Here is a 14,253-nt window from a genome sequence, read left to right on the forward strand (position 1 = left end):
CCAACTGCCTTGGTCTCTTCCAGCCATTTTTTCTCTTTGGGCCAATACTGAGCCCATCATCGCTGTGTGGGCTGGTTCTGCTGGGGGGGAAATACGAGCCAGGGATCGTGGGTTTTGTCTGACTCTGGGCAGAGGCGTATCAGCTCGGAGAGCAGGGACAATGGGGACTGCTCAGCACACAAAGCTGGACGTGCTCATGTCCAATGAGCAGCCATCTGCTCCTCTTTGCTGCTGGAGCTCCCAGCTAATGTTTCCCACCAACACATTTCCACCACGGGGCTAGATTCTGACCCGGGTTGTACCATCGCTCCTTTGACCTCAGCAGTTAGCCTTTGTCTGGAGCCTTGCTAGGTTCTTCCATTGGCAAAAGAAATGGATAATAGGAGTCAGGTATTTCTTTGGTGCAGTCTTTATTATTTACAATGTCCACACATTCCTGTGCCCTAAACAGGGTAGAAACTAACAGCAGCTGGCAGTTGTCTTACGCGGAAATAAACGTCTTCCTTTCCAGGGGACCCTGTGCCTGAAGCAAGTTCTGTCTCTCAGTTTCCTGCCGAGACCACACTCACGACTGCTTCTCTTGGTTTTCTAACTCACACACACCAAGCTGCCAGCCAATCCCTCAGCCCCTGTGTTTCCAGCTAGCTCCAGGGAAACCCCTCTTAGGCCAGCTTCCCCCCAAACCCACAATTAATTAAATCGGTGTCCCTCCACCCCACACCTGCCTGTCCCCGGCCCAGCCCCCACCTCTGCCCCTCAGGTCCCCTCTGCTCCTCCTGCAGCTGCAGCTCCCTTCACTCCCACCCCCATCCCTGGTGCTGCAGGGAGGGAGGGAGGGAGGAGGAGCTTCCAGGACTCATAGAGCTAAGAGGCCAGAAGGTTGGGAAGACAGGAGTCCTCCAGGCTGTAGGGGCTGGGATAACTGTGGGAAGAGAAGCCCATTTTTCCATTCCCAGTGGGCTGTCCCCCCCCCATTTCTCGGGGACACTGTCTCACTCAGGATCCCCAGAGTCCTCCCGGACCATAATGAATAGTGGCAAACAGGCTGCACAATCCCTGGGGCAGTGAAGAGATTGGCTTGTCTACTTAGGCACCAACTTCTAGATTTTCTGGGGGGTGCTCGACCCCCCACTCCATCCTATGCCCCACCCCCACTCCATCCCTTCTCCCCCCCTCTCCCAGGGTGCTCCATATTCAACTGGTGTCTCCCAGTACTGGGGGGGAACGGTATAAAGGTCAGGTCCCGTGTCCCCGCACCCAGCCTTGGGGACAGCGTGGTCTCCCAGCCCCATGCTACCCAGGGCCGACGAGTGGGGCGGAAGCCAGTACAAATTACCGGGGCCCGGCTTCCCCTGCTTGCCCCCCCCTAGTCGGCCCTGGTTAGCCAGTCTGCCCTTGCTGGGGGGCCTGAAAAAATTCCAGAAGGGGGTCCGGGGCCCGGCTTCCCTCCTCCTCTTAGCCGGTCCACCCTTGCTGGGGGGTGGGGGAAAAAAATTTCACGGGGGCCCGAACCCGCTCTGGGCGCCCTAATGCTACCTGCGGGGTGTGTGGGTGTGCGCTTTTTCCTCCCACTGCATCAGCCCCTCCTCATAGCATGTTCAGCTGCTGTCTCTGGCGGGCAGGAGCCCAGAGAGGAGCAGGAAGGAGCCACTTTTAACACCAGCCCCTCTTGCTGGGGTGGCTGCCTGAGAGAGTCTGGCTGGGAAGGTCGCTTTCGCTCCCTACCTGGGCTCGGGTGCCAAACTCTGGCACCCGAACCCAGGCAGGGAGCAGAAATCACCTCCCCAGCCAGGCTTTCTCAGGCAGCTGCCGTGCAGTGATGCAGAGCAGTGTCTCAGTGGCTGGCCTGGTAGGGGCTTCCCAGCCCTTCCACTCCCAGCATCTGGGCCATGCCTTGCCCAGGCCCGCCCCACCTCTTCCTGCCCCTCCTCACCCATCCCCGCCGGTAAACAGCTGATGGTGGTGGGTGGGAGGCCCTGGAGGGGATGCTGATGAGCTGATTGGCGGGGCCCACCCCCAGCAGGCAGCCGGGGGGTGGGGGGAAAGGAGATGCTTGCCAGTGCGTGATCAGTATTTTTTTCTAGGGCAATGAAATTGGCTTCTCTACCTCGCTCACTTGAATGCTCTCTATGGCTTGACAGTCCAGAGGCTGCACGGAGTTGAGACCCAAAGCAACCTCCAGGGTCACACAGAGACGGCATGATAGAAAGTCCACAGGCAGAGATCATACAGACTAGGGTGTGTGAGGCTAGAGAGGCTGATCTCAGGACCCCCAGTAGGATATTCCACCCCCCACTCCCGCCCCCCCCCCCCCCCCGTGTCTCAGGGACACAGTCTGAGCTGGGATCCTGGCCCCACCCAGAGCCAGGGTCGGATTCTCTCCCCAGGGATGGAGCCCAACGGGAAAGTGAAGATCGAGGCCTCGTCACCAGCATTGATAAATGTCACCTGCCCCCGGTCACAATCCAGACAAACCCGGATCCTGCTGGGGGCCCGGTGCCATGGCAGGGGGGTTATAGGGGAGGTCAGAGCCCGGATCTGACCCCACCACCGCTCCACAGCCCAGATTCCTTCCTCAGGGCTCAGGCTGATCACCCCCTTCCTCCTTACAGATTCTCTGGCCACCCCCACAGCCCAGCGTTCCCCATCCCCCACCTCCACCTCCCAGCAATGTCTCCCCAAGGTGAATCCCTCACAGCTCAGCACACACAGCGCAGTGTCAAATCTCTCAGGGTCACGGGGCAGATCCTGCCATGTGTCTCCCCATCTCACACTTTTCCAATCCGCAGACAGGATGAGGTCAGGATGAGCCGTGTCTGGATCCAGAGTCACATTCACTGGGGTGGAGGGTATAGAATCAGAGTGTTAGAAGCAGAGCTCAGCCCTCGGGGTGGCTGGAACCATTTTTCACACTCCCCAGCAGCCCTGTTCTGGCTGGGACAGGCCTGAATCCCAGGGGGCTGCCTCTGTCCTGGGCACTTGAGGCTGACCAGAGATGTGTCTGCCGTTCCTCAGCCTGTTTCTCATTTGCTTGCAAAAGCTTCAGCTCCCAGCTCCCCCTCCTGGGGCTGCTGCATCCCCAGTGGCAGTGACACAGCCAGGAAGGTGTCAGAAGCTTTTATTGAGGAGGGAACAGAGGGGACGGGTACCAGCTTAACACCCCCCGCCCGCCGAGAAACTCCATCTCCTAATGCAGCCTCCACTCCCAAGCCAGGGAACAGAGAGGAAGGTGCAGCATTGGGAAAGAGCTGCTTATGACCAGAGAGCGGGAGGTGGCATTGGGTGGGGAAGCCCCATCCCCAGCTTAGAGAGAAGGGAGGAGCTGACAGCATCACAGGAAAAGCATCTCCCCAATCCAGGAAGCAGTGAGCAGCTCCCAATGGGAGAGACCCGCCCTGCCCAGAGGAAAGGCCGGATGTTGGAGAAGCGCGATGGGGAGTCTCTGGGTAAAGCAGAGGGATCTGTGAGCCATCAGGGCAGAGAGCTCTGTTCGGGTGCTGCTCACGGAGAGTGTTTCTGTTCAGCAGCCTGGGCATGAACTCAGCACTAACTTTGGTGTCAGGATTATTTGTGTGATGTCGGCTTCGAATCCCCCCAGGTGTTCCGGAACCTTGGTAGAAGTTTGGGGGGGAGGGGCCCACGAGGGCCCATCACCTGCGGCCCCGCCCACTCCGAGGCCCTGCCCCCTCACCATGCTGGGAGCCTTAGCCACTGTGGAGAGCCCCTGACCCTACACCTTCCCTGGGCTGGTGTCCGGCGGGCCTGGGAGCAGCCCCCGGCCCATGTTCACACTCCCCAGAGCGCACCACCTCACGGCAGGTGGAGGGTGCAGGGTTCCCCAGTACTGCCCGAGCTCCCTGGGTGACAGCTGAGCTCTGGCTTCTGGCCTGGCCAGGGGGCAGGGGGCAGGGCCTCGGGGGAAGAGGAGCAGGGGTGGAGTCTGAGAGGGGCCAGTGCCGGAAAGAGGCTGCAGTCTCACCCTGTCTGTGTGCTCCGAGTGGTTCCCCTCTTTTTGTCTCCAGTGCAGATGGCAGAGCGTCTGCAGGGGGAAAGGATAAGAGAGGGGTGAGATTTCAGGCTTTCATATTTATAATAGCATCCCCACTCTGAACTCAAAGAGCTGTGTTTTCATCATGACAGAGAGACAGACAGAGAGGCCCAGAGACACACTCAGGTATTTAATCTAAAAAGGTCTGAAACCTTAATCTATTTCCTTTCTCATTCAGGCATCTCTCAGCAATGGAACCAGCGTCCTTGCAGCCTCACAATCGGTCCAGGACAGACAATCTGTAAGTGTGATTTTCTTTTCCTCTCATCATCCCCTCCCACCCTTCAGACCCCAGTTGGTTTCTCGCATTCACTTACTGCTTTTTGTCATAACCTAGACGTAGATCATGCAAAGACATCATCATAAGAGCAACTTTACCCACTTTGGTCCCTTTGACACTCACGGGATGTTGAGAGTTTGCAAAATCCTGGTTCTAATTGTGAGTTGTTGGGTTTGTTTACTCAGTATCTCTAAAGAGAACAGCATGAAGGAACCCTCGTCCTTCATAGGCAGAAATAGGAATAATAATAGGATCATAGGACTGGAAGGAACCTCGAGAGGTCATCCAGTCCAGTCCCCTGCATTCATGGCAGTACCAAGCACCATCTAGACCAGTGGTCTCCAACCTTTTCCATCTGGCAGGTGCCAGACAACGAGCCACGGAGGACCGTGGCAGCGGACGAGCATCCGCCAAAATGCCGCCGACAAGCAGCAGCATCCAGAGGCGTTGCCGCCAAAATGCCGCCGATTTCTCTGGATGACGCTGCTTGTTGGCGGCATTTTGGCGGCAACGTCTATTGTCGTTGCTGCTTGTCAGTGGCATTTCGGCGGATGCTTGTCCACCGGCCAGTACGCGGGCGCACTTATACGCCCTGGCGGGTGCCATGGCACCCACAGGCACCGCGTTGCGGACCCCTGATCTAGACCATAGGACGAAACAATAAGATCTTTTTATCAATGTGGAAATTGAGGTGGGGGAAGGTTGGCTCCATGGGCCAGATTCACCCCTGTACCCGCAAAAGGAGAGAGGGGAGGGGCCATTTGTGACTCTGCTGTTCAGGGTAATCAAGGCGATAAATTAATTATGAACCAATTGATTAGCGCTGTTGTCTTCCCACAGTCTCAGATACTTAACCTAATTTCCCCTCCTACATCCCTTCTAGGTACCTTTGAACTTCCTCAGAGTCTCCAATAGTGCAATAGTTTTCTGGAAGTAACCATTGACCCGCTCTTCCAGTTCAGGAGAAATCTCCTCTGGCTGCTGGAACGTCCCCTTCTCACATCTGCAGAAAAATAATTTCATGTGATTATATTGCATTTAGTGACTGATTATAAGTTTTTGTTAGTGAGTTGCTGCTCTAATAGGCCTGGAATTAGAATTCCTTGACTTCTCTCAGCCTCAGAGCAGGTGCAGCACAGGCCATGGCCATGAAATGTTCCCCTCAAAGGACCCATTAATATTCTTCTACTCTGGCCTGGAGAGATCAGCTCTGGGGACAAAAGGGGAATTTAATCTCCATGGACAATTCACTCCATGGCCTCCTGGTGATGTGCTGTAGAAATCTGCCGACTAGGAATTAGACTGAGACACCAACTCCCCCCTCCCCAGCTCATTCCACACAGGTCTCCAAATAGTCCTCAGGCTGGGAAAGACTCTTGACCGCTGCTGCCCTGGGCTGAATGGTAACCAGTGCCCCAGCAGTGAAAGGCCCATATTCCATCCCCACAACCCTGAGGCAGCCAGTCCCTCAGGGAGGTGACATCCCTAGGAAATACTTGAGGTCAGTCTTTCCCACTGAATGGAGAATTCCAGAGTCTTCTGTGCAGGGTGAGACCCTCTGGATGAAGTTGTTCAGAGAGGGTTCGTATCCAGCATGAGACCTTCCTCACACATTTTGCTGTAGAGCCCTGGCGAGACGCAGTGCTAACATCACCACCAAGCTTTTTCACAGTGTTGTGAAGTGTGAGGAGGAGTGAGAGAGAACCACATACCTGCTCAAGGTGTTTCTGACATCCTAGAGGAGAGAGAGAGAAAAGAATCTCAGTCCCTTCTCGTGGGTGAATACCCAATTCGTCTGACGAAGTGGGTATTCACCCACGAAAGCTTATGCTCCAATACATCTGTTAGTCTTAAAGGTGCCACAGGACTCTCTGTTGCTTTATACAGATCCAGACTAACACGGTTACCCCTCTGATACTCAGTCCCCTCTGACACACACAGGGGATCCCAGGGAAGGGATTTAGGAAGTATGGGGGAAGAGAGACCCTATCCTGGCCCCAGGGCCATGGATTCCCTGAGCTAATGGGACTTTCCCTTCTCTTATATCTCTGTGTCTGTGACTCTGCAAAGAACAATAGTACTTCACCTGTCAGCAATGCACATGCCGAGTTACACCAAGATCTCTGTCTGCTGGACCCCAGTGCTTCGAATTCAGGACCCCTCCCTTCCCTGTGTGGGGATCTCAGATGTGTCGCACTCAGTCTCACCTGCAGGAATTCACTTGCTGGCTTCTGACACTTCCCCTCCAGCTCACTGATCAGCTCACTGAGATGGGAAATCTGCTCGGAGAGTTTACTGACATTTTCATTCTGGATCCTCACAATCTCCTCGTCCAACTTGTCCAGCTGGGCCAGCAGGAGTCGCTCTTGTTCCTCCAGGAACTGCTGCAGTTGCTGAAATTCAGACACAATCTTCTGCCTCTCGGTTTGTGTCTCTATCTATGTATGAAAATAGGGCAAGGGCTGGTCAGGGACACGGATGGAGCCCGGGGTCCTTTCATGGTGAGCTGAGTGTGGAGGAGGAAGATCTTCTTGGAAAATTCTAAGATCCTGTTAGTGCAAGAAATGGCCAGACACAGTGGAGAGCACTTCACAGGGACATTCAGTTCACTTGGGGAGGATTTCTGTGAAAGCCACAAGGGCTAGACATTAACTTATTAACTGAAATGGAAGCTTAGGTCTTGTCTACTCATAGATCTAACCCAGCAATTCACCATCAGGGAGGAACACACACAAGCCCACATTCATCAAGGCCACAGAGGAATCTGCCTCCAAACAGACCACCCACTGCCAGTCCCTGCTGGTTAATAACAACAGGCACCTACCAGATACTCCCAGCTTTTCCCTTCTCCAGTCACTTTTAATTCCAGCAGCTTTTCTCTCTCTTCCCTCAGAGTCTTCAAATGGGCCTGAAGTTTTTCCTGAAGAAACAGAAATGATTCAGGAAGTTTTTGTTTTGAGGGTTGAGAGGGGTGTGAACTGAGTGTTTTTTTCACCCAAACCTAAGATGACTGTTGGTCCCAATCGCTTTGTGACATCAGGGCCACGAAGGAGATGAAACCTCGTTAATGGAGACTGGGAGCGTGTCATATTCCAACTTGTTACCAAATCAGGTTCAGTCTCTTTAGTAATTGGAGAGAGATCTCAATTATAAGCAAGCTTTACTGGTATTTACAAATTGATTAGTGCAAAACAGGGCACTGGAGTCACATGGGGGTGAATCAACAAACTTGTGTTTGAGAAGGGTTAACGAACAAAGTGATACAATTCCCAGAAGCCACCAGGGTTTCAATGTGGGCTGGGATTTCAGCCTTGAAGCCTTGGGGACTGCACTGGTTAGACAGAGCTGGTCTAAGCACCGGGGCAAAGCCCATGAGACGTCGGGAGGCCATTCGTCTGGATTGAAGCTGCGCAGTCCCAGTTTTGTGGTGCACTATCCCTGTCCAGTAGGGACTCAGCGCTGGACGTGGCTTTGGCTGGTGCAAAAGAGAAAGGAGGAGACTGAGGATGCAGGAGGACACCCTTGAGGGTGGGGGCGGGGCTGGAGGTGGCACCTCCATGCCCAATGATGCAGGTGGGGGCGTGCTCACAAAGGCGGTGGGGGGCCCACACAGGGTGACTGATGCAGGTGAGGACGGTCCCCTGCAGGCAGGCGTGGGGATGTCCCGTGTTCTGTGGATGCTTCGGTGACCACCCTAATTAGACACGATGCAGATTTGTATAAAGGACGGGTTGGGGTTTGCCCCAGTATTGTCCTAAACCCTTTCCGTGGCAATGCCCCCTGGGCAGGTACCCCACGGTCCCATTCCCTGGTAAAGATCCCAGAAGCAGTGCATTCTGGGAGATTTCAAAAGGCTGCCTGGTGGGACTAATGGAAACATGTTAGCTGGTCTTTGCTCACCTATACCACAGAACAGTTCAAACTTCAGGCTGACACAGGTCAGCACCTCCTAGGAGTTAATTTTGCTTCTATCCAGTCTAATCCCAGTGGTATTTGGCATGGACCTGCGCTGTCTGGAGCCCTTTTGTGTGTGGATTTAAGGTTCTCGGGGTCCCACACAGTGTTTAGCCCAGTGATCTCCTCTAGTGCAGGCCGGCAGCATCTGAATTTAACCCCTCATGAAGCAACACAGGAATTCAGAATCCCAGTGAGAAATTTCATCTCCCTGCTGGGCCTGGGGCCTTTATCAAGGATCTTTCCCTACTAATGGACACACTTCATCAGGGGGGAACTGACACTGAGGTCTAGTGGTCAGGGCCCTGGACTGGGTCTAGGAAGACCTCAGTTCTATTCCCATACACCGATGACCCTGGGCAACTCACTGTCCCTTCTGGGCCTCAGTTTCTCTCCTACCCTTTGTTTGTCTTGCCTATTTATGCTGTAACCTGCTCAGAGAAGAGATTATCCCTTGCTGTTTTTTGTGCATGGCCCAGATCCAATTTGGGGTCTGTAAGGGCTACTGTGATGCAAAAAAGGTAATCATAATAATAGGCGGCAACTTCCACTGTTCCCGGTGGGTGCTCGACCCCACCCCCACCACTGGTCCCACCCCTGCACTGCCCTCTTCCCGCCCTCATTCCACCCCTTCCCCAAAGTCCCCACCCCCATTCCACCCCCTTCCCCCAAGTCTCCGCCTCCTCCCCTGAGCGTGCCGCATCCCCGCTCCTCCCCCCTCCCTCCTGGAAAGTCCTAAGTGCTGCCAAACAGTTGTTTGGTGGCAAGAAGTACTGCAAGGTAGGGCAGAGGAGGAGGTGAGGTGGCGTGGGGATGGAGGGGAGCTTGGCTGCTGGTGGGTGCAGAGCACCCACTCATTTTTCCCCATGAGTGCTCCAGCCCCGGAGCACCCACGGAGTCCGCGCCTAAAATCATCATAATAATTTATATTAAACAAATCAGTAACAAGAACAAGAACAGGGGGAGGGATAGCTTAGTGGTTTGAAAATTGGCCTGCTAAACCCAGGGTTGTGAGTTCAATCCTTGAGGGGGCCATTTGGGGATTTAGTTGGGGATTGGCCCTGCTTTGAGCAGGGGGTTGGACTAGATGACCTCCTGAGGTCCCTTCCAACCCTGATATTCTATGACTTCTATTCTATGAACAGCTTGTAACTTCCCCTTCTCCAGGCTGAGGGGAACACATTCAGATAGATCAGTCTGCAGCTCTTCTGAGTCAAGCTTCACTGAGCATTTCACAGCTTCCGTTGTGTTAAGGGTGGTTTGAAAAGGATTCAGTACCTCAGAAAAGTTTCCCACCTCAGGAGGTGTCTGTAAATAGTTTATATACTGCCAAATCATTAATTTTGTTATAGCATCTCCTATACCATGAAGGCCCTACAGAGCTGAATGATGTGTCACACCTGTGCCATGTAATTTTCAGTGAAATTAGCCTGTAATTAAAATCCAAAGTTATTACCCATTAAACTCGACAGCAATTCCCTACCTTGTACTCCTGGGCAGCTTCCTCTACGGGTACCACCGTGTGAGCTCTGTGCGCTTGGGACAGATGGCAAACCAGACAGATCGAAGTTTCATCATCTTTACAGAATAGTTTCAGAGCTTCCTGGTGTTCCCCACACACCCCATCTCCTCCTGCTCCCTTCGCTGCCTCATATGCCTGTAAACTCAGCCGATTGGCAATTTCTACCATGTTTGCCAGCTGCCTGTTGGGCCTGAGGTTTCTCTCTTGCACAGTTTCTCTGCACTGAGGGCAGGAGGCGGCTGTATCGGATCCCTCCCAGCACTGGCTGATGCAGGCTCGGCAGAAATTGTGCCCACAGTTTGTAATCACTGGGTCCTTAAAATACTCCAGACAAATGGGACATGTAGCTTCCTCCTGGAGACTTTCCATGGGGTTCTCTGCAGCCATGGCTCCCTCTGGGTAGTGTAACAGGGTAAGAACTAAGAAGTTTCAATTTCCTTTTGAGTTCACACTCTGCCCCGCCTGCAGCAACAACTGGGTGTTTCCCTTCCTGGACTGATGCACACTGTTTGCTGAATTGGAAGGAGCCCACTGGTAACAATTCAGCTCTGAGGGCTTAGTGAAAAATATACCTCTAGTGTTCTGGTCCTGCAGTCAGCCCCCTGTGCTGGTGTGCGGGGGGCACTGGGGCTTCACGTGGACATCAGCATCTGCCTGTCCTGATGAGCTTGCAGGAACAGGGTGGGTCTGTGTGTCTAAGGAGTGATAGTCAGGCTTGGTAGAATTCATTTTTTAATATAAAATGTTGACAGATGTTTATTTTTAACCAATTTTTATGCTTATTGATTTAAACATTCACAGGTGCACAAAAATGTGGATTTTAAGCATTTCATTCCAATTTTTATCAATTTAAATGCTCACAGTGGTGGGACATTTAGGGTGGGATCAGACAATATTTGGGTCAGACAATAACTATTTAATGACAGCAGAGACAGATTCAAAAAGTTAAAGTTTCATAGCCATTAAAATAGAGATTGTCAACATCACATTACTGTGCCTATTGGTAAATTTTAATTATTATCAATGGAAGTATTTTTTCATGGTCTGTGTGTGTAAATCAACATTTGCAGACATCAGCCGATAAAGTCTAATCCTTCCAAGTCCAGTGATATGAAATTCACAGGCCAAAACCTTGGTTATGCTGGTATCAACATTTCAAAGCCTGATTCTCATGTATACTGAGGCTTCTTTGGCTAAATGTAAAGGAGCCACAGCGTCACCAACACTCATGATTTTATAAGGAGTCTTATAATATTTGGTATGTTTGTTAAAGCCCCAGCTCCTGGAAGCATGTGATGAGGTGAGACTCTTGGCTTTTGTTTCCAGTTTTCTTGGTTGCAGAGAAAAAAAAACTATAAAAACTGTGATCTGAGTGGAGCCTAAAGGTCTGAGAAGAATAGAAAGAACCCAGCATTTATTATTATGTTTAAGTAAGTCTCATGGTTTTTAAGGCAATTAAGGGGTCCTGACTCATCATTTTAAAAAGTTTGGGACTGGCAAGACTGTGAGAATTCAGGCCTTAAATAGCTATCTGCTACCCATGGAAAGCCCCCTAATTTAGTGCCATGATTTATCTAAAACAGCAGAGTTAATGGAAAGGGAAATAGAAAGGCCAAGGTGTGCGAATGCGCATAGGCCCAAGAAGCAAATGAGGACAGCCCCACTGGACTGGGGGGTGAAGTAAAGAGATAAATTAGAACTTTCATTTTTTTATATAGGTCCTTAGAGCCTTTGCTGGAGACAAGACCTGAAAACATGAACTGATCTCTGCCAAGGCAGCATTGCCAGCATCACATAAACAAAAACCAGGAGATTGGCTGAAGGAAACATGAGAATTTTTTTTTTAAATTACATTCTGGACTTTTTGTTTGTTCTGAACATTCAGGATTCACTCTGGTCACATTCTCAATCTTTTCTACTCAGCCTTGAGAGCAAGAAAGTGATCTTTGTTAGAGTGAGCGCTGAAATTGCCACCTGATCATGGGATTCCAGGAGCTGGGGCATTAAGAGAAACAGCAGCTAGCGAAAGAGTCAGTGTGAAATCAGGAAAGTTTGTGACAACCCCAGTGTGATGTTTTTGTGATTTGATGTGGACAGGAAACAGCTGCACTTCTAGCTATTGCAGGTCCTTATCTGGCCCCCATTACCTCACAAACTTCAATGTGCTGAGCCGCACCATACTGCAGATGGGGAAGGGCTCTTACCGCCATTTTAGAAGAGGGGAAAGTCAGACCCAGATAAAATAAATGACTTGCCTAAATTCACACAGAACAGGGAACGGAACCTGGGTCTGCTCAGGGTAACTTAGCACCTTAATTGCTGGGCAAACCTTTCCCTCTGCAGCCGGAACCTGGGAGGAGAGGATAAGGGGACAGACAGATGGATGCGCTCACAGAGTTTGTCTGATAATCATCTCACTGACGCTCCCCACAGGCACTAGGACAGTCTGTGCAGAGTCAGGTCATAACAGTGATGTCACCAGTCCTTGATGTGGTCTTTCAGGGGGACTGGCTTTCTTTGGTTAGCCCCTGATCCGGACAATTTTTTTGCCTTGGTGTCTAATTAGACCTAGCAGGCTACATCTGTAGCAGCAACTTGGTACCTGGGTATTACCCCTTTTATAGCACTCAGTCATTTCCCTTGTTGGTTGCAGCTGTGGGTGCCTGCCTCTGTGACTGGCTGTTGAGGCAACCGCATGGAAGTATGGTCAGGTTGTTTGCCTGCAGGCAGGAGAAGGTCCCCTGCCTGTACAAAGCTCTGGTCAGTATGGGGTGTTATAGACCCCAGTACAGGTGGACAGGAGGGAAAGTGTATGATTTTTTAGGCCTGCTTTAAAATGCTTAGGCCATCTCCGAACACCCAGTCACTTTCTGTGCTCAGCTATTGGGCCCAACTGCCTACAGCTCCATCTCCCCCAGTTCTGTCTGCATTCCCTAGACAGGCTTCTCCACCAGGGACCCCCTGTTTCCAATAAGATCCCTGTGCAGACAGGTATGAGAAACAGAGACACAAACATCTCTCCCTCATGCACAGTCTCTGCCCCTGATCTGGTAGGGAACTAAAGTAAAAACCAGCCCACAGGAGCTGTGGGGAAGTAAGTCTCCTCCCTACCCCAGCAGCTCCCCCAGGGCTATAACCCAGTGCCTCCCCCACCACACGGACAGAGGCTGAAAGTCCATCTGATGGCGGCTCAGGGGCCTGTGGAATGTGCTGGGATCTCAGCCTGGGCCCTAGTGGGGCAGGTGACCCCCATCTCACACAACCACACCCAGTTTTCTCCACTTTTGTCAATCCCAGCAGCAAGGCCAGGGACTCAGTGGTGCAGGGAGACCAAGCTCCTGTCCCCCGCATGAGGGTTGGGGCCGAATGGCAGAAGGCAATGGGTGTGAGGGGAGCTGGCACTAGGGGTCCTGGACTGCACAGGGTGTGGGATAAACAGAGAGCTCTAGGGGTCCCTGGTTCAGTGCTGGGTGTGCTGGCCAAGAGAGCAGCTGTCACACCAGTTCTTAGCCAGGCAGCCACTACTTCTGTTTCCCTGCACAGTCTCCCCAGCTCTCGGGGGCTCCTGGCTCTTTGCAGATGGCAGTGGGTGTGAGGGGAGCTGGTGCTGGGGCTTCTGCGCTGTACAGGGGATGGGCTAACCAGAGATCTCCTGTCTCCAAGGCTCTCAGGCCACTTCTCCAGTCTGGCTGCAGGAGGGGATCTGGGAACAGACAGAGGGGGCCTGGGAGAGTCTGGGGAGCAGCCACCTGGGACCAGAAATGGAAATCCAGCTGTGGTGAGAAGGGAACGCTTACCAGGGATGTGGCTGGTTACAAGGGCTGCCCTACAGCTGGATACAATGTTGCAGCTATTTAACACATTGCATGGTGGGATTCATATGTTCCATCAGCCACTGGTCTGGGCTCCCCCACTTACCTGGAGCTGTTCTCTGCAGGGGGAGTGTCCCTGGGGGCTGGTAACTCCTCCCCTCCCCAAATCACCCAAGGTCCTGGGTTCTGGGGGAGAAATATTCAGGGACCAGGAGGATGGGCTCTGGGGAGGACACTGGGGATTGAATGGTTGGGGTTGGTGGAGCTTGGAAGCAGGGGGAGCTGGGTGCTGTGCTATCGAGTGTTTGGGGATCATGGGATAAGAGGCGAGGGAGAGCACCAGGCAGAGAAGTGCTGCCTCTCCTCATTCACCCCCTCTGCACCTTCTCCCTGACCTCTCTGCATTCAGACAGTGCCACTGAGAGGGGCTGATTCCCACAGGGCCTTTTGTGGGGGTCTTGGAGATCCCACCACTGCCTCCACAGCATCAGCCTCAGAGCAGCTTCTCTGTGGTAGGAAATGTGGTCAGGATTAGCCAACCCCTCTCTATGACCCTCCACCAGGTTTCCTGGTGCAAACTGTCTGACGCTGGCAGACCAGATGCACCAGCTCATGCCAGAGCCCTAGGCCAGTTCAC

The 14,253-nt window shown here is 52.6% G+C and overlaps 3 protein-coding genes across 7 annotated transcripts in view; 1 reads left to right on the forward strand and 2 right to left on the reverse strand.

Moving 5' to 3' along the window:
• The window catches only part of LOC117887100 (zinc finger protein 208-like), an 882,934-nt gene that overhangs the window by 454,338 nt on the left and 414,343 nt on the right, over positions 1-14,253 (forward strand). The gene's annotated exons all lie outside the window — the stretch shown is intronic.
• The window catches only part of LOC117886905 (zinc finger protein 260-like), a 241,991-nt gene that overhangs the window by 148,540 nt on the left and 79,198 nt on the right, over positions 1-14,253 (reverse strand). The window lies entirely within an intron of this gene.
• LOC117886988 (zinc finger protein RFP-like) lies at positions 1,421-10,227 on the reverse strand. The gene is made up of 7 exons (XM_034789206.1): positions 9,766-10,227; positions 7,153-7,248; positions 6,536-6,766; positions 6,041-6,063; positions 5,216-5,331; positions 3,980-4,039; positions 1,421-2,837 (listed from the first exon to the last, which is right to left on the reverse strand). Exons 1-7 carry the CDS (start codon positions 10,189-10,191, stop codon positions 2,323-2,325), a joined length of 1,467 nt encoding a protein of 488 aa, XP_034645097.1. The 5' UTR covers positions 10,192-10,227; the 3' UTR covers positions 1,421-2,322.

The sequence above is a fragment of the Trachemys scripta genome, chromosome 14 (assembly GCF_013100865.1).
Source record: "Trachemys scripta elegans isolate TJP31775 chromosome 14, CAS_Tse_1.0, whole genome shotgun sequence".
In the NCBI taxonomy this organism is placed as follows: Eukaryota; Metazoa; Chordata; order Testudines; family Emydidae; genus Trachemys; species Trachemys scripta.

Bases quoted from the DNA above. Each gene is read 5' to 3' on its own strand.
- LOC117886988 (XM_034789206.1), bottom strand. From the start codon at position 10,191: ATGGCTGCAGAGAACCCCATGGAAAGTCTCCAGGAGGAAGCTACATGT. The intron at 7,249-9,765 runs GTAGGGAATTGC...CTGTTTCTTCAG, and splicing joins AAGCTGCCCAGGAGTACAAG to GAAAAACTTCAGGCCCATTT. The intron at 5,332-6,040 runs GTATGTGGTTCT...ATTTTTCTGCAG, and splicing joins GTCAGAAACACCTTGAGCAG to ATGTGAGAAGGGGACGTTCC.